We start from the raw sequence: 27,324 nt of genomic DNA, 5'->3' as shown, positions 1-27,324 counted from the left end.
CACTGTTAGGCCTTTGCATGTTTTAAAAAGGACAAAAATTGGCACATATAACCTTCATAATTCTGCAATTCTTTGTCTCAAACCTTATTTCTGCTATTCTAATGTAACCTAGAGCTTACACCAACATGCAGGTACAAATATTTCAGAGATGTCTAGAGGTATAGCAGTTAATGAGTGCAGTAGCGTTTGTGTGTGTGCCAGGACGCTGGATTTTTAGAACAAAACCAGCCTTTAGAGGTAAAGTCACAGGATTAGAAATGTGTAATGCAAAGCAAGTGATTGTTCACGGTCACAGTAAACACTGCCCCTCTTCTTTCAACTACAACCAAAATTATGAGCACATGATGACTGTGATTACAGGGGGTAGGGCTGAGAGGAAGGTTCACTGAGGGACAAACGCACTCAGAGATGAAGAGTCTCACTGTGTGGTGGTTCTTATGAATGCAGAAGAAATACCAATAGTTCTCTTTTACTGACACCACAAGTATGTATGCCGTGCACTGCAGATCACAGAGTTTATTTTGGAAAGCATGTTGTCTTAAACTTTCATCTTCTCGTTCCTCTTTGCCTTCATTCTTGACGTCTCTCTTGTCTCACATGTGTTTGACTTCATTCCCTTTCTGTTACTTTTATTACAAACACACTCTTCTCTCCCTCTCTCTCTAGCATCTATTTCTTTCTCAGGGAATTGACTTAGAGCTAATAGCTTCCAGCAGGCTTTTCTCCAACTGTGTCACGCTGCTCTCCGTCATGTGATGGTACTATGTGGGTTTGTTACAGACTGCTCATTGGAGAAACAGCCTGGAATACTTCAGTCTGTGGTTGGGAGCCTGTTTGACCACATCTGCTGCGAAGGAGATGAGCTTCTTTGCAGTGTAGAGAAATCATATTTTTCTTTTTGGGACCAGCTGACACGTTTCTTAAATGGCTGAGGAGGTTTTAATTCCACCGTCGGGGAAAATCACTTCGGTGAGTACAGACAGACGGGCACTAAACAGGTCAACTGACTGATCCCATCTTGTGCTGGACATTAATTATAGCAGCTAATAGCATTTAATACCGAGAAGAGGCCTCTACTTTATTATTTATAACTTATTTAGTATTATTATTTAAGTAAGGGTGAAAGTTGAAACAAATTTATTGCGGTAAAAAGAAATCGCTATTACAAGATTTACTTGTTTTTGGAAACTGAGTAAACAAAATAATGTTTTCAGTGGGTCGAGCTTAATAACTGAGTGAACAGAAAGCATTCTGAATTTAATTTGTCATGTACATTTGTAAAAAATCCATGAAAACGCTCAGCTGTAAGAATCTGTTTTTAATTTTATTTGTATATTACACCAAATAAAGCTTTAGAGCAGCGGTCCCCAACCCCCGGGCCTCGGACCGGTACCGGTCCGTGAGTCGTTTGGTACCGGGCCGCGAGAGTTGAGGCTCAGGTGTGAAATGTTTAGTTTTCAGGGTTTTTATCAGTTTTCAGCGTTATTTTGTTATCGTTTTTATCGTTAACTCGGTTTTCCTGGGTCTTTTCACGTGTGTTATGAATAAATCTTCTTTTTTTCGGTACCGGTACTAGTTTTATTTTGTTGTATTTATCCGCGACACCTTAAAGGCCGGTCCATGAAAATATTGTCGGGCATAAACCGGTCTGTGGCGCAAAAAAGGTTGGAGACCGCTGCTTTTGAGTACCAGTGAGAGGCTCATTTTACATTAAATTCTCCTCTGATAAGTCTATTCTTTTCCTAGTCCATCTCGTGATGTCCACAGATGTAAATGCTTTCAGTAAAGTATTTCACATGTAGTAACCTAGTAGAGAAAATGTAAATTAGAAAATGTCTTGATGCATTCTCAATCATCCAGGAAAGTAAATGCAGGTTTCCTATTGGGGAAACCTGCAGTCAGCTGAGACTGAAGACGTCACCTGGATGATGACGAAACGTTTCTCCCACAAACGCTACGTCCAGATGAACAGAAGCAACTTTTGGAGATAAATTAGAAAATGTTGTAAAAGAGACTCAGCGCAAAACTCTGGATGACACTTTCACTTTCAGGATAGCAGAAATGTTAACACACTAACACTAAAGTTTGATAAACAACTTGACTTCATGACTGACACAATTTTCTGACCTTCTGTTCAAATGTATCAAAGAATAATCAATACCTCCGTGACTCGTTGGTGAAGAACAAGCTGAAATAAGCCTCGATGTGCGGCTCGACTCAGGAAAGGTCTTGTGTGCAGCTAATGATGTCGGACACCAAACACATCAGGACATGAAAAGTAGCATTTTAATCTAACCAAGAGCGCAGACTGTGTGACGATCAGCCATGTGTCAACAATAAACACCAGCCCATCAGTGCAACATGTATGATGTTCATTCAAACTTCATGCATGAGTCTCAAAGTTTGAGAAGTAAAAATGAATCCTAAAGGCTTTAATACAACAAAGGACTTTACTAATAAACACTTTTTATACAGAAAAGACAGTGTTTTTACCCCCTTTCATAAAGGATTGTATAGTGTTTGCTGAAGAAAACAACGCACTGAAGCTCCTTTGCTTAGGATAAATGGAACAGCTCTTATTTCTGTGAAGGTTCTCAGTCATCCAGGTCATCGTAGTCAAAGGAGCTTGCAAAGAAAAGCGTCTGGACTTCTTTAAGTTGCTTGAAGATGTTTCACCTTCATCCGAGAAGCTTCTTCAGTTCTAAGGTCAAATGGTGGAGAGTCCCAGATATAAACCTGGTGGGAGTTTCCCCCCACAGAGGGACAAAAGGACCCCCTGATGATCCTCTAATCGCCTGAGCCAAGGTGTGGAACTGGGTGTGGGTCACAATCAGCCAGAGTTTCGGGTGAGTTCATTGTGAAACCTGGCCCTGTGATTTCCTGAGGTCAGATGGCCCAGGATGTGAGTGGGCGTTAAGGCGTCTGGGGAGGGATCTCAAAACTGGATTATAGATGGCAGAGAGTTGGTGTCGTAAGCCCCGCCTCTGTTCAAAGATGGTCGCTCACAGTGGACATAGATGCTTCTTTCACTCCTCTTTCAAACCATCTGTCCTCTCTGTCCAAAATGTGAACATTGGCATCCTCAAAGAGTGACCTTTGTCCTTAAGATGCAGATGGACAGCTGAGTCTTGTCCTGTGGAGGTCGCTCTTCTGTGTTGTGCCATGCGCTTGTGAAGTGGCTGTTTGGTCTCTCCGATGTAGAGGTCTGGGCATTCCTCGCTGCACTGTACAGCAAACACCACATTGTTAAGTCTGTGTTTTGGCGTTTTGTCTTTCGGGTGAACCAGTTTGTGTCTGAGTGTGTTGCTGGGTCTGAAATGCACCGGGATGTCATGCTTGGAGAAAACCCTCCTGAGTTTTTCTGATGCACCGGCTACATAGGGGATGACGATGTTGTTGCGTCTGTCCTTCTTATCCTCCCTCACTGGTGTCTGATCTTCTTTTCTGTGCCTCTTTGCTGACTGCATGGGGTAACAAACAGCTCTTATTGTTACCCCATGCAGATGCTTCCGGGTCACGTTAAGAACCGTCCTACACAAAATGGACTAATAGAACGCACCGATGGTTTTAGCTGACCTGTGCGATCCTCTGGTACCTGTAGCTATCCTATCCTATCACTTTCCCTCTTTGCAACCATTCGTCTACATTTATCCAGTCTGAGTGACATGCTGCTGAGGTGGATCAGTGACTTGATGTAGTACAGCTCTATGTCATCTATGGGAAGTGGCTGATGGTCACTCGGTTCCTGAATCTCTATCTGCATCCACACCTGGAGATGAGCTGGGTAGGGGGTGGAGCCTTATGCAGAGCAGAAGTTAGGAGAGTCCATCACTTCGGTATTTTCTGCTGTTGATGGTTACTTGTGTGATATCATTCAAGCTGGCGTCCAGTGCTCTATGAAGGGTCTCTCTTGAAGTCAGTCCAGGAGGTACTAAGGTTAGTCTGCCTGCCTCTATCAACCAGGATTCAGTACTTTGGCCCTGTGCTGTTATTTCCAATACCTTTCATATATTTACTCATGTGCCGACTCAGCTTGGTTGTTGCGAGGCCTGAGAGGAGATTCCATGTTGCTGGAGGCTATCCCAGCCATCATAGTCTGGACAGACTGCCAGTGTGTCGCAGGGCTAACATAGAAAGACCATTTATGCTCACATTATCACCAATGGGCAATTTAGAGTTTCCCTTCATGTATTTGGACTGTGGGAGGAAGCAGGAGCACCAGGACAGAACGCACCCATACACGAGTAGAATGTGCAAACTCACACAGTGAGGCAGCAGTACTCCCATCACACCACCGTGCTGCCCCAATTCAATTCAGCTCAGTTCAACAGAATTTACATAGAGTCAGATCACAATAGCTGTCCCCTCAAGGTGCTATACATGCTGAAGACCCAACAATAACAATCAGACGCCTTCCTATGAGGAAGTACCTGGGACAGTGAGAAGGAACTCCCTTTAAACAGGATAAACACCTCTGGCAGAGGAACCTATGCTGTGAAAGAGCCAAAGATTAATAATAACTTGTGAATAAATGTATAGTGGTGTATAAGCATGCACAGTGAGTTTCACGCTCCTGCAGGTTGCTGGTTGCACTCAGAGAGGAATCCTGCTCACAGCATTCATCGTGTGTGGGTCTGACTGCTGTCAGGACAAAGGACCTATGCTCAGTCCATGGCTAACAGTCTACTGCTGAAGGAGCTACTCGGGGCCTCCACAGTCTCATGCAGGGTGTGAGGTGTTGTCCACAACGAGCATCAGCTTGGTTAAAATACTCCTGTCACCCACCTACTCCACGGGTGTAGGGGACAGGCCAGGACAGAGCTGAGCCTCTTTACTGGTCTATTAAGCTCCATTTGTAGTTGTGCGTCTTATTTTGAAAGAACTGTTTACGTGTTACCATAGCGACCAGAGAGCATTAAGGGGCAGAGAGGAGGATGTTACTCTCAATGTTGTTGGCGCATTTCAGGAGGACGCTGCTAATAATGTTACACAATTATACAGTGGATTCGCTTTATTATTATATTTACAAAAATACAGTTTTTGTCTCGGTTGTATCGTTTTATTTTGTTGTATTTATCTGGGACACCTTAAAGGCCGGTCTGTGAAAATATTGTCCTGACAGTAAACCGGTCTGTGGTGCAAAAAAGGTTGGGGACCGCTGGCTAAGGGACCCAAACACAGACAAAGAAATGCAAATCAGGATTGTTGACAAAAAGCGAACCATTTATTATGGCTGGTGGTCATAATTAAAACTAACATTGTCATCGTCCTTACAAATGTGGCTGTATTTAAAGGGAAATAAGCAGGTTTTTGAAACATATGTTTTATTGCCAAGAGCTATTGTTACAACAAGATAATTAACTAAACACAAATTCCTTTACTTTTTGTGTTAAGTTTATATACAGTTATACTGTATATAAACTTACAGTATTGTGTATAAGCTACTGTTCATTTCTTATTATTTTGCTAGGAAAATGGGAAAGGTATGGTGGTTGATTGAAGCATGTGGAAATACAATGTACAGGAAAAACAGCTTGAAAGATAATATTTGGAACGACCACCTTTATTTTTCAACACAGTCTGAACCCTTTTTGTCATGCAGCACCGTGCGGCAGCAGGCGAGAGCTGGAGCCAGATGCAGGACTCGCTCTTCTTTCCATGTTTCCAGACTATCTTTCTATTTTTTGTTAAGATAACCCTATACTGCTTCAGTAACAGTGAACTTCAAAGGAGCGACGGCGTCATGTTATAGACATGGTTGTAGACAATCTGTTGTACCTACTTTTGCACCTGATCGCTCCATAAGACCCATCGCACTGATGTTCAGTTCAGTTCTTGTGTGATTTAGCAAGCTAGTGAACAGTCGATGCATCACATGCATCTCTCTGGTGCTGCATCTGTCGTTTGCAATATTATGTAAGGCCGTCACTTTCTGTTCATCATGATGTTCATCATCGTTTTTTTAAATGTCCGCCACTTGTGCAATTCCCTATAACCTTTTAAGGTGCACCACACACCGTGCTGATGCACCAAGTTTTCATTTACCTGCTCTTGGTGCAACAGTACAACTGCATGCCTGTCAAACTGACAGTAATACATTATATATATATTTTTACAACATGATATAGAAACAAAGAGTCTGAAGATACAATTTTAAATGAGTAATGTGGTGAGTTGTCTGTTACATAGAGACATACCAGTTCATTCCCTTGGAAAGGCTCGGTGCCTTATCAGGGCTTGAGCGATTCAAGAGTCAGTGTTAAAGAGTCACACAGTCCTCTAAGAGATAGTCAGGCGCAATGAGTGCACGGACAATGAATAAAAAATGTGTCCAAAGAAAAGCACTGAAAGACTTCCAGAAATGTAAAAAAATATAGAGCTAAATATAAAGAAGTGTGTGTGAAAGACTTTCACACAGTAATGTTTTTAATCTGATTGCTTTACACAAACATGCCGACTTTCTTATTTGACAATCACAGATTTGTGAATGTTGGTGAAAAAATGACCATTTAAAACGTAACTGGTTTTTTTATTCACACAGCGTATAAAATTTTTTGTTTTAACTTTAAGAAGCTACGACCGTCATATTCTGCATGCGTCTCTCTGTCTGCAGCACCTCACGGCCTCTTTGCTGGCAGTGGCATTCCTCACCTCCTTTGGGAGCTCCATGCTTTATGGGTACAACCTGGCTGTGGTAAACTCCCCTGCTGTGGTAAGACACACACACACACACACACACACACACACACACACACACACACACACACACACACCCGTTATATTCTGCATGGCCAGATATTGCATATGAATCTGCATAATCTTCTGGCAAGTGTCAGGAATTTGGTTTTGCTTTCTGGTTTCAGTGTGTTTAAGTTTCCATTTGTAGTCCCAATAATATTGATTAATCATACAGCCACTCAAAGTTGCCGCTTTCGGCCAACATAGAAATCCAAACATTTCTGGCACAGCTTCCAAGACGGAAAAGGACAAAGATTTTTCTTATTCATTTTTTTATAGCTCCTGTGATTGTTGTGTGTAATTTTAACTTGTTTGCATTTTTCTGAGCACTTTTGAGATTTAATTACGTTTGGGGCCATTTCCCCTTTAAATCTGCAGTGGTTCAGTCCATTGGGTTTAACCAGTCAGCCAGTACAACCCCCTTAATTGCTGATTGGTTAGCTTATTTATGTGTAAATGTGTGATTGGTGCACTTGGAGTTCTTTCTTTATTGAAACACAAAGTATTGTAATTTTGTAAAAATGGTGTTTTCTGTTGAAAACGACAGTTTGTCTGAGGGAGGGGAGCACGTGCCCTCACAGTTACCCCGAGATAAAAATAAGACTCATATTCTGATGTCGGAGTTTTCATGAAAACTGTTTCTCCGACTCAGCGGATCTAAATAAATTGAAGAGGTATGTTCTGACATCTGACTGTTAAGTCATCCTATCAAGTACATGTTTCAGTTACACTCTGTTAAAAATGCAGATGTATTAAGAACAGTTTTAATAACATACTCTGAACTGCATGATTCTAAAAACAGGATTTTATCAGTGATTATTTTTTATTAAAGGTCAAAACGCATCAGTGGCATTCACTAAGAAAGATTTGCAGACATGCAGAGATGGGGCTTTGCTGCTTATCTGTAGAAAGACTCGCCATCATTAATCAGCAATTCAAATTAAACTTGGCAGCTGAACAACAAGCACAAAAATTAGAAAAGCAAAAGACCCTCATTTTAACATTGTGATAAAGTTTATTATAAAAACTTCTTCTTTTTATTTTGCCAGTGTTTTGTAAATACTTCATACGTTACAATCACAGCGATAGGAGAGAGAGAATATTCTGGTCTGGAAGTCGTTGGCTTCTGTGGCTGTTTGCTCACCTGATGTGTGAAGAAAGGATCTGTTGTCGCTCATTAAGACCAGGTTGAATTTGAAGGTTAATTCTCTCCTACCTGTAAGCACATAGAGTTTTTGTACGTATAACTAGCTAACTAACTAAATCATTGAAAAAAGAAAGATTTCAGCCTGGACACTTATTTGTGAGATATGTACCAGTTGTTGATTTGGATTTGTGTCTCTTTCACAGTGCAAAGGTTTGGAACCAGAGTATTAAGATAATTCGCAAAGGTGATATACTGAGATTAGCGGCAGATAACTTGAGTAATGTGACTGGGATCGTTACCACTATAACTGTTCATTTATTTGGAAAGCGTGACCAGTGAAGATTTCCAATAGTTTCCAGTACAGTGGTGGGTGGGTTCTTTTACATTTTGAGAGAAACCAGTTGAGTCTAACAACAGATTAAATGCCATGTTGAGGCTGTCATTTTTAGCATCTACATGGATGTTAAAATCACCCACAATAATTATTTTATCTGAGCTCAGAACTAAATTAGATATAAAGTCTGAGAAATCAGAGACTCGGCCTGTGCTTTGAGGAAGCTGACAGTTAGAATGACTCGGGGGTGTTGATTCATTTAAACTAACATAATCATCCTGCTGTAACCAGGTTTCTGTAAGGCAGAGTAAATCGATTTGCAAATAATTGCTAATTCACAGGCACTAACAGGGACTTAGAAGAGAGAGAGCTAATGTTTATTAATTCACATTTCACTGCTTTATTCTTTAGTGCAGTTGTGGATAATATAATGTTCTTTCTTTGTGGTTTTTTAGTGTTTAAATTGTTTGGGGGGGGGGGGGGGGGGTGTAACAGGAGGAGAGAAGCTGTTTCCTGGTCTCTGGATAGTCACATTTAGAATGTGAAATAAATATAAATATAAATATAAATATAAATATAAATATAAATATAAATATAAATATAAATATAAATATAAATATAAATATAATAGCAGCTGATTGGTTTTGCTAATTCAGCACTGTTCAACTTGATGTAAACACACAAACTAGATATCCAAAAATGTAGGCATCTGGAAAAAAGTCCAAAGGAGAAAAACACACACAGAATCTGAGCTAACAGTGGTTAGCTCTGTCAAGAAGATGAAGCTTCAGTCTGTTACCTTGCTTGCTCAAGCTAAAGTTATCTGGATGTAGTAATATAAATGTTCACATAAAGGGGTAGGTGCTGGCACCTGATAACTGTATATTTCTCACAAAATAAACAAAATAAATAAAATAAAATAAACACAAACTAAACTGCTGCTTTTACTGACTGAAAAATATATCTGATAATAATGATCATCAGGAAACCCGAAGGAGTTCGGTCTTTGAGTGCTCTTGCTAGCCATGAGCAGTGTTGGGTAAGTTACTTTAAATTAGTAACTACATTACTAGTTACTTCTATCAAAAGTAACTCAGTTACTTCAAGTTACTCGTTACTTTCAGAGTAACGAGTTACTAGGGAAAGTAACTTTGGTTTTACTCAGAATTCTCTTGTTAATGTGTTGCTTCCATAACTTTGCCAGTCTTCTAGCTTGCTTACTTGCCACAGTGCACTGTGCCACCTACCAATAGAAAGGAAAAGATAATGTGCATATTTCCACGAGAGAAATCCCACGCCTGGACCGTCATTGACTGCTGCCATGATTCTAGCCTACGTCACAGCGTCATGTGCGCCTTTTACATCCAACACAAAAACTGCAGTCGTGGTGCTTTGATTGTACTCAGAACTCGGAAATTCTGCCTTCTGAATAGGAAGATGTAGGTAACACCAGACTGTAGATGAGCTGCATACAGGGCTGGACTGGGACAAGAAATCGTCCCGGGCATTTTGACTAGAGACCGGCCGCCATTATAGGAAAAATCATAAAGAATGAAAACAAACGCTGTTGTGACAGTGATGTACACTGTTCTGATGGTATATATGCATCAATCTATCAATCGTTTGTTGTAAGATTCAGATAATTATTTAATAAAAGCGAGACATTTTAAATGAGAATAAGAAAGTATTTCTTTGTGCCCCCCTCTCCCTGTTAATGCCCTACCTGCCCCCTGGCAACACTTAGCTAGACCCGCCCCTGCACAGTTACCAGCTGTCAGCTACTTAGAAAAGGATCCTGGTGTTATTTGTCTCTCAGAAACAGTTCATAACTTCAACTCATCCATGTCACCTAAAAGGTAAACCTGTTTCTCCATCACCTGTTCAGCTCTGATGATTCAGTAAGGACATCTCCTGGTTTCATCTTCATGTTTCCCTCTCACCACATATCCAAACCCACATCATGACCAGCAGCTTTACAGCTGTGGCTCCAGCAAACATCAGCTGATACTAGAAATTAATATTAAATAAATGCTAACAACAGCTGATCAAGCTTAAACGTGCTGCTGTTGTTTAACGCGACATCTGCTGGTTTCCTCTTTCTGGCACAAAGTGATAAAAAAAAAGAGAGCCGATCAGCTGATCATTGATCAGTTTCATGATTGAAGTACAAACAGGAGAGGGAGGGGGGAGAATGAAAGAAGAGGCAGCTGTGCAGCAAAGACAGAATAACTCCAGCTTTATATCTTTTTCATTGTAGCTGAAGTCCAGGACAAACTGTTCCTTTTCACCTCAATAAGAAACGCGTAATATTTTCTCTGAATACCAGACGGGACGGTTGGCAACTCTAATAATTAACCTTATGAACAAAATAAAGTTCACTATCAGTAACATCATAGCACCACCACCCAGCTGTATAGAAACTCCGTCATGATAGCTAGTAGCAGTACGGAAAAAGTCAGAATAACGAAAGTAAACTGCACCTAAACTTGGTTTATATCTGACCAGATAGCCTGCAGGTCATAACTTCTTACCTGAAGTTCAGTTCACACTCGGACCGGCGGCCACCTCGGGTCTCTGCTCCTCCTGCCTCCACTTTCCCTCCTCCACCTGCTGCCTCCACCACTTGCTAATGTTACTGAATCTGTGGAAGCTCCGCGATAGCCACCACACGGAGTAACGAGTAACGAGCCTATCTAAATCCCCGTAACGACTAACGCGTTCCTGATTTTGCCATAATAACTAGTTACTGTGCTCGTTACCACAATAATAACGTAGTTACTGTAACGCGTTAGTCCCAACACTGGTCATGAGAGATCTTTTCGTATCTGTTACAAGTAAATATTCGGTTTGAACAATGCTGGTCCATGGCTGGTCTCAGTTCACACGGGGGTAATGAAAATCTCAAATAAAAATGATCTCTGTTGAAAAACCAGGCATGCTGCTCATGCTTGAGTGACAGCATGTGTCTGTCAGTTTTCAGTTCTCCTGCAGGGGAAACTGAAGTTAGCGCTAACACGTGCTGTCACATGTAATCAGGAGGTTTCGGTCAGACTATAAATTCAAAATGTCAGAGTGAAAACTGAAGGTTTGTCCTGCTCTTATGTAACCATGATGTCTGAGCCACATGATACAAACACAGGGTTGTTTTACTGAATAGTATTTAGGAATCTGATGAATTCACACATATATAGATTCCTTATATTTTGCATGGAAAATGGAAAATTTGTGCATTTATTTATTGAAATGTACGAATACACACAGAAATACAGTATCCAAGGCAAAAACTGTTCAGTTCTGATAAGCTTGATTCAATATTGGTTATTACCCCCGTTTGTTTTTAACACAGCCTGAACCCTTTGGGAAGCTTTCTTGTAATTTCTTTTAGACTTCATGAATAGTTCTCAAACATTTGTTGTCAATATGATCCCACAACACCTCAGTATGTTGAGGGGGTCTTGAAACATTTTGGGCCACCTTTAGCAAGCTGCTGTAAAATGATTTTTATTTCTGTAACAAAATCTGACCTTAAAAACCTTTTCCCAAAGAAATATTTATGTGAGCAGACTGTGCAGCCAGTATGGCAGCCAGTAATAGAATTTATTTATTCATTTTTATTCAGACAAACTAAAGTGTTAAATAGGCAGTGATGAGACACAGCTATGACTAATCAAATGGGACAAAAACTGAACACATGACTATCAGGAAATAACCAACAGGGTAACAGGGAAACACTGAAGGCAGGATACGCTAAAGGAGAAAACACAATACACATAATAATCACGAACAGAAACTAGACAGTAAAGCTAATAGAAATTAAAATGCAGGATTGCTATAAATAATAATGGATTGGATTTATATAGTGCTTTACAATGCCATTATTCATTCACTGGTGCAGGCAGCTACAGTTGTAGCCACAGCTGCCCTGGGACAGAAGCGAGGCTGCCATATCGCGCCATCGGCCCCTCTGGCCACCACCAGTAGACGGTAGGTAAAGTGTCTTGCCCAAGGACACAACAACCAGGACAGAGAGCCCGGGGATCGAACCGGCGACCTTCCGGTTACATATACGCTTCCCAACCCCCTGAGCCACGGTCGTCCCCAAATAAAAAGATTAACCTAAAAAAAGAGATACAACAAAAGCTCTGGAATGTGTGCAGGGCTGTGGGAATGGTGTCCTCTGTCCATTTGTCTTCACCCTGAGTCCCGGTTATGTGGAAGGCAGGCCTTTATGTATAGCAGCATAAGCAAACATTTCATGACTACACACATTAAGGCAGTGGGTGTGTAGTCACTGAGCACTTTGGAGCAGATGACTTTGGCACAGGAGTGATGTTTGTGGAGAGATAGTGGACTGTGACAGTGAGAGGTTAAACATCAGGACTCCCTCTGGCTGGTCAGCGTAGGCACAAAGTACTTTACCAAGTTCTCCGTCCAGCCCAGCAGCTTTCCTGTTCACAGCTTTCAGCACCGGCCTCACCTGGTGTTCCTGGAAGAGGAGAGAGCAGTGGCTGGTGGATGCAGGGCTCTTTGTTTCAAAGTGAAAGAAGAGGTTTTAATTCTTATGCCAGCGTGCTCTCAGCAGTGGTGGAGAGGCCATTGCCCTCAGCCGGAAAAGGGTAGAGTGCCCACTCCAGGTCAGGGGCAAGTGACTGCCCAACGCAAGGACTTTAAATATCTTTGGGTCTTGTTCATGAGTGAGGGGAGTGGGAGATCAGCAGCTGGAAGGATGCCGACGCTGTACAGGTCATGGATGAATGGATGGGGGGATGCATGTCTTTCTTTTTTGTTTCTATCCTTATTTGATCTTATTTGTATGTCTGTTATCTAAATGCATCCTATTTGCGCTCTTCCTCACACTGTCAGTACATCAAGGACTTCTACAACAAGACAGTGGTGGAACGCAATGGGACAGGACTCAGTGAGGAGACCCTGACCCTCATGTACTCTCTGACTGTGTCTGTATTTGCGGTTGGAGGTCTGCTGGGCTCACTCATTGTGGGGATGCTGGTCACACGCTATGGCAGGTAAAACAGCTTCTTTTTTTTTGAAACTTAATAACTGAGAAGTATACAACAGTATCTACTGTACATATGATAAGTAGTGCTGTCAGTGTTAATCTTGTTAAAATGACGTTAACGCCATAACCGCATTAACGCGGCAAATCTCCGTTAGCGAGTTAGCGCAGATCGCCCCGTGCGTGGGACTGCACGGCATCAATGCATTAGCGCAGTTAGCTCGTTAACGCATTAGCACCGTCCAGGTATGTGTGGGCTGAAATTTCATATATGCAACATACAATATAATTCCATAAAAAATCCCCCCCCAAATTATTTTAAAAACACCATAATACCTGGCAGGTGGGTCGCCAGAAAATACCTTAAAATAACAGAAATTTATCATCATGGCAAACATCCTTGGACAAGATACTGACCCCAGGTTGCTCTCCGATGCATGAAAGTCTTTGAATGTGAGGTTGAAAGCACAATAGATGAGATTAAACTTTATTTTCATGTACATGTACTCCGCACCAACTATGCAGGTATAAAATATAAATAGTTAGACAGGAATAAACAAGCAGAAGAAATATATACAAACAAGTGGAAGGCACACAATAGAAAAGGCTGCAAAGTGCTTGGAAGTAGTATATGGACTGAGTAGAGTCAGTGTGGGCGTGGCCTGACCATGGCTCAGATTGGGTGGTCAGGGGTGGGGGGATAGTGCTTGTTAAGAGTCCTGGTTTCCCTGGGGAAGAAGCTGTTTGTGAGTCTGGAGGTTTGGGACCTGTTTGGCCTGAGGCACCTTCCAGAGGGCAGCAGGTCAAACAGGTGGGGGGGTGGGGCAGGGTGCACAGAGTCCCCTGTAACGGCCCTGGTTTTCCTGAGAAAGGAGGAGCTGGCGATGGCAGAGTGCAGCCAATATTTTTTTTACTCTTTGCACTGTCTTCCTGTTCTTAGTAGTGGCACCTGTGCACCAAACACCCAGGCAGTGTTTACTCTGTGCACGGGCAGGCGGAGAGGAGGATCCAAGCGCAGCACTCGAACGCAGAATTGTAAATCAAAACCTCAGCTTTATTGCTGGCATGAAAACAAAACATAAACAGAGCAAAGGTACTGAACACTAGACTGCTGACACAAAGGCATAATCTGAGGGGACGACGCGACACTGAGCACGGAAAACACAGGGCTTATATACACAGGGTGGTAATCAGGGAATGGGCAACAGGAGAGAGACACAGCTGGGAGAGATCAGGGCTAACGAGACGGGGGAGCTAAGCTGCACACACTAACATAAGACAAAGACTTTCACAATAAGACAGGAAACAAGAAACAACTAAACAAAGATGCAGACACGACACAGAGAGACAGACCAGACACTGAACAGAAACTGCAACACACATGAGAACCCAAAACCTAAGAACTGATCCCTCACCAAGAATAACTGAAACAGATCTATAATAATAATAATAATAATAATAATAATAATACTAATACTAATAATAATAATAATAATAATAATAATAATAATAATAATAATGATAAACAAAGCACCAGAACATCAGAAAATAATCCATAATGCAAAAATAAACCAAAATATAAGAAACTCAAAATGCTGGGTCAACACCGACCCAGAACCGTGACAGTACCCCCCCCCCCCCCCCCCCCCCCCCCTCTAAGGGATGGCTCCCGACAGCCCAAAACGAAAAAACAGAACAAAACAAGAGCACCAAACCAGGGCAGGCGGAGGGGTCCAGGATGGAGGGTCTGAAACAAAACACAACACAAGGAGCACAAGTCCAGAACGGTCCATAAACATAAGAAAAACAAGACAAAACAAGATCATTCATGAGTCCACAATAAGGTCCGGGGGTCGACCCAGGGGTCGACAACACAAAGACCGAGACAGTTCTGGAGGCCGGCCATGCGGAAGGCAGTGGCGGCAACATAGCAGGTCCGGAGGCCGGCCACAATGGATGTATGGATGCTGCAGATGATGATGTAGAAGTCGCGGGGGATGATTCAGCAGGTGACGGCTGAACAGACTTCCCCAGACCGTCAGCAGACGTGAGGATGTGTTGGCTGGGTCCTCCAGGACCCCCCCGCTAACGAAACTTGAGGCTGGCTGGGTTCTCCCGAACCCCCAGCTGACGATACTTGAGGCTGGACGGGCTCCTCGGACCCTCCAGCTGGAGCAGATGCAGGACCAGAGGCAATTGGGAGCCCTGGCTGAGGGTGAAGATGAGTGGCTGACTGAGCAGATGACAAAGCTAATGATTCCTCCACTAACTGAGCTACTGACTGGGTTATGGACTGTAACAAGGTTTGTAGTAAGTCTGATTGTGGTAATGACTGAGGTACGGGTAGCGGAGCTGAATGTGGTGGAGTTGGCGACTGGGCTACAGGCGGCTGCAGAGCAGGAGACACTGGACACTGAGCTACAGGCGGCTGCTGGGCAGTTAACTGAACTGAAGGCCGGGAAACACACTGTTCATTTTTAAACATGGGCACAGGAGTAGACTATTAACTACTCCTGAGTTACCTGGCAGGGGCTTATGAATATCTGGGATGACACACACCTTGCTTTGCATGTCTGTCAACCCGATATCAGCGTGAAATAGTCACGCCGGTCCACCGTGTTCATTTCACACTATCCAAAGCATGAAATGTGTCAGGAGTTTCGTGTGGAGGAGAGGAAGAGATGACCCAAATACAGGACTCGCGGTGAACGCTGGTGTTTATCGCAGACAGAATGAACGAACAGGAAATGAGTGGCTGACTGAATGAACTGAGCATATGGAGACAACTTAACAGCAACACTGACACGACGCTGAACCGAGATAAACTGAGGGTTTAAATACAGCGACTCATGAGGATGATAATGAGAGTACACAGCTGAACATAATGAATCTGGAAATGGAAGATGAGGAAAACAAACAGTGAACATGGACTGAAAATGCAGGGTCAACGACCCAGGAACCCTGACAGAGTGGACACACATGCAGGAGCTGCATTTCCAACACAGAAAGCTACTTAAAACCAAGAAATCAGCACTGAACAAAAATCTGTACAGTCCAGAGTCCTGAATTACCAGAATAGCTGAGCAGCTAATATGTATTTACATGAGCACGTGTTAATAATGCCTGTTTACACACATTCCTATATTATTGTCATGTTGGCTTGAAATGTCTCCCTCTGCTATTACTGCAGCTTCTGCATGCATGTTCATTTCATGCTTTTGAGAGGCAAAGTGTGAAACCGACGCAGTGAACCGTCTATTAAAGTCTATTAAACATTTTGCATTGTGGTTGGTTATATGTACGACTGTGTATATCAGGGGATGGGGTTTCTATTATTGCCCCTGCTGTTTCTTAACCTCTGGGTCACTTACTTTCTGTGCTTTGTACTTTCAGGAAGGGGACAGTGGTAAACACAACAGTGTTGGTGTTTATTGCTGGTTTACTCATGGGCTTTAGCAGGATATGTGGGTCACCTGAGATGATCATCGTTGGCCGTTTCATCACAGGAATTCACTCAGGTACACACACACACACACACACACACACACACACACACACACACACACAGACACACACAGACACACACAGACACACACACACACACACACACTTATATACTTTATTTTCAATTAAATTAATATTTAAAAGTGAATCAGAGTAATATTGTAACAATCTTCTTCGTTGCTCTTATTCTTGCAGGCATCTCTCTCAGTGTGGTACCAATGTACTTGGGTGAGATAGCACCGAAGAGCTTGAGAGGTTTCCTTGGCCTCGTGCCGAGCATCTTTATAGGAACTGGAGTTTTTGTTGCCCAAATCCTCGGTCTGCACGAGCTTCTAGGAAAGGTAGTCAAACAACCTGCGTGTGGACTGTCTGTAGCATACACTGCTAACAGATACTTTAAATCAAACAGTCAAGATGTGACTGAAGACTTTAGATTTCAAACGTTCAGAAGGTTTTACAAAATGTGCTCTAAAAACTGTTTAGGAATCAAAGACAATGTTATACATGGTCCCCCCACATTTAAAGGCTTGTGACTGATTTGTTGCTATTAATGAATTATTGCTGCTCCCCTGGTGTTGGTAAGCATAACTGTTGTGTTACTGTTGCAGGAGGAGCACTGGCCCCTCTTTCTTTCAGTGATTGCTGTACCCACTTTCATCCAGCTGATGTTGTTGCCATGGTTCCCAGAGAGTCCTAGGTACCTGCTGATTGAGAAGCACAACATCCACGCTACCATCAGAGGTCAGTTTTGTTTTAGTTCAACATGATTTAGGTTGGAGGATGAAACAGTGGCACCATTAGACTTACAGAAATGTTCAGTTGAGACATTGATTTCTTTCCTGTGCTGCAGCAGCTTGTGTGACAGAAAGCTGTGGAACTGATTGTATTTTATATTCTATTATAGTAATGATCTCCATCACCTGATTAAAAATGATGGAGCTGGGACAGGGGTGCTATATTCTGAGAAAAAAAATCTGAATATATGAGATTAAAATTATGTATTTAAAACTATTTTTTCCATATGTCAGGAATCTTGTTGTTCATGGGGGTAATATTATAAATATCAGTTAGTGGCTCATCTGTAAAATCTTGAACCAGTTTAAGAAAATAAGGATCAAGTTTATCAAGACCAAAAGCTTTAAAGCTTCGTTACCTCCATGACAGAGAGAGAAGAAAGCCTCCTTTTCTTCAGTCAGTTTAATCCTGGATTGAGGTAACATGTGAATTTAAAACTGAGAAAAGAAAACCAGTCTTGATTAAAATCTACAGCCATGAGATTTTCATGAAGCTCTAAGGCACCTGTGTGACTGAAGGCAGGAATTGGACACCAGTGATGATGAAGCCGTGATAATGTAAGCTCCACTTTTGTGGCCACTTTGTTAGTGTGGCCAGGGGGTGTGATGAGGAAAAAGAAACCATTGAGCATGGCACACTGACACACACTGAGATGGTGACTGGGAGCCTAAAGGCTTTACAATCACAAGGACACCACAAAATGCCACCCTGGGAATATCTAGTTCAAACTTTGCTAGTAGACACTCAGGTCTGTTATGCTTCAGACAGAAATGTGGTTCAGGGTGTAAAATAAAAAGTTTATTGCCAGCTACGTAAAAAACAAACATCAAATAAAAGTTGTTAATTTAATTGCATCTACACTGGTAATTGATTCAGAGTTGTGGCTTATTAGTGGGGATGCCAGATGATGAAGTCCGAAGAATCATCAACCTTACATGAGCTCTCACTAAGGTGCAGCTTAAGCCAGGCGTGCAAAAGTAGCTGCATACCACGCATATTTTTACTAATCGTAAAAGAGGGATTACAGAAACGTAAACATTCTGGGTCACCACATAGATGCAGTCGGTTGTGGCTGACACAGCCTCCCACCGAGGCCCAAACATCCTGTAATGTGTAGTAAAATTTGCATTCAAAGTAAAAATGATAGTGACAGAAGTAATGCTAAGATCAGGACAAGTCAAAAGTATATACCAATCAACTGCTCTGCTCGAGTCCCAGATAAAAAAAACAATACGCTTCTGCAGCTACGACCTATAAACTCACCCGTTCACTCCCCAGTAAAGTGATTCAATTCATTGGACAAAATAAGAACATACCAGTGATCCATGGAGGAAATGCTTCTGAGAAAATAATCTGCAGGCAATCACAACAAAAGGACTAGTAGCCTCAATCAACAACCATATTCAGACTGAAGTAGCAGCAGCATGGATGTGACCTGCAACAGCTAGGAAGGTCAGGTGACCGAAGCCCCGGGTACATACGGCAACCGGCGTGCAAGAGAGGGATGCTCAGATAGCAGCTACGGTCACATGCTTGTTCTGAGGCTGCTGATTCTGGCTCTATGGATGTTAAAAACTGTTTTCACCCTGCTCGTTCTGAGCCTGGAGTTACTTTCCCTAGAACTGCTAAGTCAACAACTATTTTTTCAAAGACTGCTAGCCGTGGTAGAAAATCTTTGAAGACCGTTTAAAGCCCGTAAAGTCCGTTTTTTCTGAGCCTGCTCCTCTGCCTCTCTGTGTTCCTGTTCCCAAGGCAGCTGCAGTCCAGCCATCCCCTGCACCCATATCAGTTTCCCGGTGAGAGGGGCTGGGGTCCGGTTGGTCCCTGCCCTGGTTCCCAGGCCGGCTGAGGCTCTGCTAGTCCCTCACCCATACCTGCTCCTTAGGTGGGGATAGCAGCTGCCCAGTCACTGTTCTGGCTCACAGGTTGTGGGCAGCCATGAACCTGAGCTCCAGTGCCTTTCATGGACTAGTCCCACATCCTCTTCATGTAACCTTTTCTGCTGGGGATGTTTGCGTAGTAGCATATCAGAGAAAATGGCAATCAGGCTTCAAAGAAGGCAACAGAACTCAAATATTTACTAATTACGACCCAGGCTTGCAGAAGAGTTTCTCTGATTGTACAATATGTTGAACCTTGAAGCAGACACAGCTTTAGAAGACCACAAAAGGTGCAACTCGTGTAGCTAACAATAGGAAACAAAGGCTATGGTTGGCTGCTCTGATGAGTCTGCTGCAACTTTTGAATGACAAGGTCAGAATTTGGCACAAGCAACATGACAAAAACCTCCCTAATTAAGAGTCCAGTGAGTTATTTAATTAAGCAGTATTTAGCATGTCAGTGCGCCCCAGGGTGGCTGTGGCTGCAATGTAGCTGCCATCACCAGTGTGTGAATGTGTGTGAGAATGTGTGTGTGGATGTGTGGATGACTGGATGTGTAAAGCGCTATACAAATACAGGCCATTTACCCTTTAGCTTGACCATTATTTTTAATAAAGGGTATTTACTTAGCATACGTTGTGCATGCAGAGGTTGCCTAGCTGGATTTGGGCAACAATTACCATCAGTGCATAATAAGAAGCCTCTCGAAGCATAAGTAACCGAGGATTCAGCATCACCTGATCCAGCCCTAGCTACAGTATATATTATTTATCAAAAATAAAACCAACCAGTGTTACGTGCCGTAGACTTCTCAACCAAAAATGTCACACAACTGTTAGAACATGTGACTCAGACAACTCTGAAACAGTCATGCAGACATACAGGCAGGTTGAAAGGTGCAGCTGTCATTGTTTTATAAGATTCAGATCACCAATACTCCACTAATAAACAGGAAATGCAACATGCATGTTAATGAGGAAGTCAGAGATTTTATTTCTAGGTTTAACTGAGACCAGGGACAGTCCAGTGTTCTCAGGTCTTGAGGTGGAAACCCAGAGGAGTTCAAAAGCTGTTTGCAATCATTACAGAAACATTGTTATTTATTTATATTTAAATCTCATAGATCCAGGGAGTTTTTCTCAGACCACAGTCCTCCTCCCCAGTTCACTATATATATATATATATATATATATATATATATATATATATATATATATATATATATATATATATGTAAGTATATGTGGTGTGTGTGTACTTTTAAACGATGCACTATAACCACGCTATTCTTTTCTCGTAGCTCTGAAGTGGTACAGAGCTAAATGTAACATCCAGGCTGAGATTGAAGAGATGCAGGAGGAGCAGCGCTCCCTGTCGTCAGTGGAAACACTGTCGGTATGGAAACTGATGCTGGATGACACGGTCCGATGGCAGGTGCTGAGTGTGGTGGTCATCAACATTGGCATGCAGCTGTCTGGCATCGACGCTGTAAGAACAGTAATAGTTATACACACATGTAGATGTTGTAGCAGAAATCAACCTTGTTGCATTTTTACAGCTGCCGAGGTTAAAGTGTGGAGGAGCAAGAGAGTCGTGCACACTGAAATAAAGCATTTTATGAATGGATCAGCAAGTCTGCAGTTAAATATGAAGATAAAATATGAAATTCATTTACAAATGACTCTTCAATGTCATTTGTGGATTGAGACATTAAATCAATCATGTGAGAATCTAATGAATAATAGATAATATGTGTAATTATAAATAAATATTTCTAAATACATTATTATTCATCCATCATTTAATTCAAACAAAAAAGGGTTTTACACAAAAAACATTAAACACTCAACAAAACCTAATTTAAATCCTTTTAAAAAATGCAGTAAGCGAGTAAGTCGAATGACTCTTTTAGAAGACATCCCAGCAGAACTATCTTACTACCATTGTTATTAAGTTCATGTGCTGTTAGGACCAGCCCCAACATGTGTTTACACTGTTACTCCTGTCTCTCTGTCATTTTCATGTATTATTTATTACTTCTACTGACTCGCTCTCTTCTACCTGCTTCCTACTCGACATATCACAATGTTATTTGTGAACATCATGTCTTGGTATTCACTCTTTTCTCTGTATTATTATAGGTTCTTTACTTTACAATATAAATACAATATATATCTCATTATCACCATGAGGCGACTGCTGTTCTGATTTGAATTAATAGAAATGTAATTGAATTAAATAATACTCCGTGGAGATTTCTGCTTGACCTCCATCCTCTTCCTAGCTGCCCTAATCCTCTGCACTTCCTGATTCAATTATATTCTTCCAGCCGCCACCTTCTCCTCTCTGTCTTCATCAGATCTTCAAAGTACTCATTTCCATCAGTGTTAGCCTGACCTGCTGCACGCCCAGCTTGACCTCTCCCTCTCTAGCCACTGGATAGAAATGCTTTTGTTATTCTTTGTGTCCAGCCTCACATACAATTCCCCATAAACTTTTTCCTTTGCCATCTCTCTTTGCCGTGCGCCTAACTTCCCAGTAGTCCTGTCTAGAGATGGACCGATCCGATATTACGTATCGGTATCGGTCCTATACTGACCCAAATTACTGGATCGGATATCGGAGAGAAATAAAAATTGTAATCCGATCCATTAAATATCAAAAAAGCACCTCACAAAACTTGCGACATGGCGTAACTCAGCTCATAACCGTAGCACGTTTCAGCAGTATGCATCACGTGATAGAGCGGCTGTGTGTATTTGTAGCGTCCTACCAAACCAGCATTTCATCTCCGAGGAAGTTTTCCCAGAGAGAAGTAAAGCAAGTGTGTAAGTTCATCTCTGAATGTCTGTAAAGCTTAACAACAGATATATGGAGCGACTGCCTCTCTCTCTCTCTCTCTCTCTCTCTCCTGTTGCTACTTCAATCGTGAAACTGCTTAATACGGAGCCCCGCAGGGGACATGGGAGAAAAAAAAATTAAGACGGACTTTTGCGAGATCTCGCAAAACACGTAGCTTAATGATCAGCTGATCGGCTTTTCTGTCACGAGTCCGTCTCTCTTCTTAGTTTTTGGCCCACTTCTCACCAGAAAGAGGAAACCAGCGGCTGAACAACAGCAGCACTATTAAGCTTGATAAGCTGTTGTTAGAATTTATTTTATATTATTTCTACACCAGGATCTTTTTCTACAGCTGACGTAACTGTGCAGGGGCGGATCTAGCAAAGTTTAGCCAGGGGGGCCGATAGGGCATGAACAGGGAAAAGGGGGCACAAAGACATACTTTTCTTTCTTATTCTCATTTAAAATGTCGAGCTTTTAATAAATAATTATCTGAATCTTACACCCAAAGTTTTAATCTGATGTAAAATATATAGAAGTCCATTACTGTATATAGTAACTGTTAAGTCTAATATACCCTAGTAAGCTACAGTACTTTTTCCTTTGGGAAGGAACCATCTGTGCAGTCTGCAGTTCTGTTGAAGAAAGATGTTGAATCTATTTAATTATTCTTGAAAAATAATTCATTTCTGTGCATTTCCCCCCTGCATCAAATTAAAGTTGATTACGTCGATTAAGCATCACGAGGTGGAGGGTGGTTCCCTATTTTTTTTTGCTGGGAGTTTGCAACCCTGTTAGTTAGGTTGCTTAATATTTCTGCTAAGTACTCTTTAAAATACCAGAATAGGGAGGATGGAGCAGGTTTAAGTTTATTAGATTGATCAGTTTTGCTGAACTATGAAATATTTTGGGCGCAGTGTATTTTTTACATACAGGTATAACAGAATAGCTTTAGTGTTGTTGTTTATTTAAACTTGAGTATGAACTTATACAAAATGCAGCAAGATATAAAAAAACCCCCAGTTTTATTGATTAAAAAAACACACTATATCGGATTCATGTCGGTATCGGCAGATATCCAAATTTATGATATCGGTATCGGTATCGGACATAAAAAAGTGGTATCGTGCCATCTCTAGTCCTGTCAGCTTTTTTCATCTTGCGCGGAAGGCATTTAACCCTTGCCATTGGGCGGATTCCTGGCAGTGTGGAGTCCACTGAAGTCTGGGACTGCAATGACCCAGATTGAGGAATCTTTGGAATGGGCTCTGGCGCTGAAGCCCAATAGTTCGCACTCACACGCTGACAGCAGAGTCTGCTGGCTGCATGGAGACCTCTGCCCCAGGCTCAGACAGGGATTAGTGGGGCACTCGACTCTGGGAGAAGCAAAAGCCTCCACACAGCTCACACAAAAATGTTTTTTTGAGAGGACTGTTCCAAGAGCACAACTAACAGTCTTTAAGTTGGCAGACTCAGGCACAGGCTCTGTAAACGCCAAGATGTGAATGACTGAACCTGCACAACACAAAACTCTGAATTTTCAGGCTGGAAAACAGAAAACTCAACATGTCTGTGAAGGTTTTCAGTCATCCAGGTCATCGTAGTCAAAGGAGCTTGCAAAGAAAAGCGTCTGGACTTCTTTAAGTTACTTGAAGACGTTTCACCTCTCATCCGAGAAGCTTCTTCAGTTCTAAGGTCAAATGGTGGAGAGTCCCAGATATAAACCCAGTGGGAGTATCCCCCCACAGAGGGACAAAAGGACCCCCTGATGATCCTCTAAGCGCCTGAGCCAAGGTGTGAAACTGGGTGTGGGTCACAATCAGCCAGAGTTTCAGGTGAGCTCATTGTGAAACCTGGCCCCACCTTATCATGTGACTTCCTGAGGTCAGATGGCCCAGGATGTGAGTGGCCGTTAAGGCGTCTGGGGAGGGATCTCAAAACTGGATTATAGATGGCAGACAGTTGGTGTCATAAACCAGCGGTCCCCAACCCCCGGGCCTCGGACCGGTACCGGTCCATGAGTTGTTTGGTACCGGGCCGCGAGAGTTGAGGCTCAGGTGTGAAATGTATAGTTTTCAGGGGTTTTTATCGGTTTTCAGCGTTATTTTGTTATCGTTTTTATCGTTAACTTGGTTTTCCTGGGTCTTTTCATGTGTGTTATGAATAAATCTTCTTTTTTTTGGTACCGGTACTAGTTTTATTTTGTTGTATTTATCCGCGACACCTTAAAGGCCGGTCCGTGAAAATATTGTCGGGCATAAACCGGTCCGTGGCGCAAAAAAGGTTGGAGACCGCTGTCGTAAACCACCGCCTCTGTTCAAAGATGGTCGCTCACAGTGGACATAGATGCTTCTTTCACTCCTCTTTCAAACCATCTGTCCTCTATGTCCAAAAAACTCAATCTGCAGAGCTGAGTGTCTGTAGGAGATGGAAAGAGAAGTTAACTGTGGCCATGGTGAAACTGGAGACAGTATCTTGCATGATTTACAATATGTTTCAGAGGGTTTACAGCGAATGGGCAGAAATCAAGAGGAAAGGTGAGTGGTTCAGTGGAAAGTGGGAAAGCAGGTGTGTCCTTGTTTTTAAAGTAGTGGCAGCTGTCAGTTTGACTCAGTTAAGTTAAACTGACAGTGCTCTTCAAACTTTATAAGAAATGCATGTTAGTGAGCTTGGAATTGCTAAGGAACAAGGGAATGAATGAGAACAGAGTACTTCAGAGCAAAAAACACAAAAACGGTGAATCACCATGATGGTGACAAGGATCTGGTGGAAGCTGGTTCTTAAACACCAAGAACTAATTTGACATTGCAAAGCAATTGCAGGAGAGAAAGCCCAGGAAAAGCCACTTTGCTGTGAGTGTGTAATTTCTGCTGCTTCGGGGGTTACCACCACAGCAAGCACCAACCAGCTTATAGTCACAGTTCAGTGCAACAGCCTCAGGAATGGAGCTGTCGAACAGGGTCCATTGACACTCAGTGTCCTCATTCTCTGAATGTCAAAGCTCTGCAAGAGAGTTGATGATCTCATGGACTCTGCTAGGAGTTCTCAGAACACCCTCCGTATATGTTTGGGTGCACCAGGTCTGTCCAGCGTCCTCCACTGGCCACCTAATCCAACTCACCAACAAGTGGTGATCAGCTGACAGCTCAGTCTCTCACTTCACCCGAGCCTCCAGAACATACAGCCATGGCTGATCCTCGCCGTGCGGCCCGGGGGGGTCTGGTCCCATGTACACTTATGGACCCTTTTCTGTTTGACCATGGTGTGCAGTATGGACAAACTGAGGTTTGCAGAAGAGAACTGTGCAAAGAATCAGGTAAGACTGGTTGGTTCCTCCCAGTCACAACCCTCCAGCTTTCACTGTCATTGCCCACATGAGCGCTGAAGTTTCCCAGTAAGAAGTCCCCAGGTGGAGCACCCTCAACCAGCCATCCCACTCTCCAGGAGACTGGTTTCAGAGCCCAAGCTCTATGTTGAGGTGAGCCCAACTACAGTATATCTAGCCAGTACCTCTCAATCTGTCACCTCTCACACTAGTTCAGGTCCTTCCCCCTCAGGTTCTATGTCCCCATTGCCAACCTCAAGCAGGGTTTTGGTCCGCCAGGCTCTCTGCCTTTGTCCGACTCCCAACACACACTGCGCCTGACTCCTATGGTGCCTCCTGCAGGTGATGGACCTACAGGAGTGTGATCCCATGCCCCCATCTTTGGGCTGCACTCAGCCAGGCTCCATGGACTAAGGCCTGGCCACTAGGTGCTCACCCTCCCCCAGGCCTGGCTCCATGGCAGTGCCCTGGTCGCGGAAACCCCGTCCTGGGCAGTGTGAACTGCTCCCTTAAGGCTCTCATAGGTTTCCCATGAGGGTTCTCAAAAGGGTTTGAATCGCTCTTTGGTCTGGTCTCTCACCCAAGACCAATTTCCCACAGGATACGTACCAGGGGGCAAAACGCCCACCAGCAACATTCCCCCTGGGATCCCAGGGACACACATACCCCTCTACAACGATAAGGTAAAGATTTACAGAGGGGAGGTATTTTAATTTAGTATTTTAATGTGATTTTAATGAAGGAGTGAAAAAACTGCTGAAAGACTAAAGTTAAAAACAGCCCAGTCTCTGGATGAATGGTCACCAATGCTAAAAAAAAATGATATCAGAGTGGTAAATGCCTTGTATATCTTGTGTGTGTGTGTGTGTACTTCTAAAAACAAGTTTTAAAAAAGAGGTAAATAACTGCACAAATGAGGCAAGGCAAGTTTATTTTTATAGCACAATTCAACAACAAGGTGATTCAAAGTGCTTTACAGAGACATTAGAAACAAAAACAAATAAAAAGCAGGATTTAAAATTGATTAAAACAAGCAAACAAACTAACTAACTAATTAACAAACAAACAAACAAACAAACAAACAAACAAACAAAACAGATAAAATCAGTAGTTAAAATGTAAGTTTTGAAATTTAAGCTTAAAAGTAAAACAGTGTGGATTTGGTGCTTTATTCAAATGCAGCTGAGAACAGGTGAGTCTTCAACCTGGATTTAAATAAACTGAGTGTTTCAGCTGATCTGAGGCTTTCTGGGAGTTTGTTCCAGATATAAGGAGCATAAAAGCTGAATGCAGCTTCTCCGTGTCTGGTTCTGGGAACTGATAAAAGACCGGATCCAGATGACCTGAGGGATCTGGAAGGTTCATACTGGGTCAGGAGGAGAGTCAATAATTGACATAAAAATTTACATATATAAAAAAAAGGTTAATGGTTATATGGTTAATAGTGTTGATTTTTTTGTTGTTGAATTATGTTTATTTTATTTTATTTTTTAAAGAAAGAATTGTTAAAAACTATTGTCATTATAACCTTAATGGCCTGCTTTGCCTTTTTTTTTACCACCGAATTCCAGTTCTAATAAAAAAGTCATAATCTAGTCTTAAAGGACTTAAATAAGGTAAATACAACTTCAGATGAACAAAAATGTGATATATCACACGATACTTATTTTAAAATATTAGCTGAAGAAATTATGTTATTGCAACACCTCGATTCTGTTCATTTTCAGCCGTCCTGTTTTAGATTT

At 42.3% G+C, this 27,324-nt stretch overlaps 1 protein-coding gene across 1 annotated transcript in view; it reads left to right on the top strand.

Moving 5' to 3' along the window:
- The first annotated feature begins 403 nt into the window (after positions 1-403).
- Positions 404-27,324, top strand: part of slc2a15a (solute carrier family 2 member 15a) — a 41,762-nt gene continuing 14,841 nt past the window's right edge. Inside the window, exons 1-8 of the mRNA XM_087837443.1 lie at positions 404-484; positions 781-969; positions 6,614-6,712; positions 13,083-13,243; positions 16,627-16,751; positions 16,933-17,078; positions 17,346-17,478; positions 20,714-20,901. Of these exons, the coding sequence (XP_087693569.1) occupies positions 925-969; positions 6,614-6,712; positions 13,083-13,243; positions 16,627-16,751; positions 16,933-17,078; positions 17,346-17,478; positions 20,714-20,901 (897 nt within the window). The 5' untranslated portion in view covers positions 404-484; positions 781-924. The remainder of the gene's footprint in view (positions 485-780; positions 970-6,613; positions 6,713-13,082; positions 13,244-16,626; positions 16,752-16,932; positions 17,079-17,345; positions 17,479-20,713; positions 20,902-27,324) is intronic.

This window comes from Neolamprologus brichardi, unplaced genomic scaffold (assembly GCF_056152115.1).
Source record: "Neolamprologus brichardi isolate AB-2024 unplaced genomic scaffold, ASM5615211v1 NODE_ptg000033l+_length_6344489_cov_1, whole genome shotgun sequence".
NCBI lineage: Eukaryota > Metazoa > Chordata > Actinopteri > Cichliformes > Cichlidae > Neolamprologus > Neolamprologus brichardi.
This window is presented reverse-complemented; position numbering and strand designations above follow the sequence as displayed.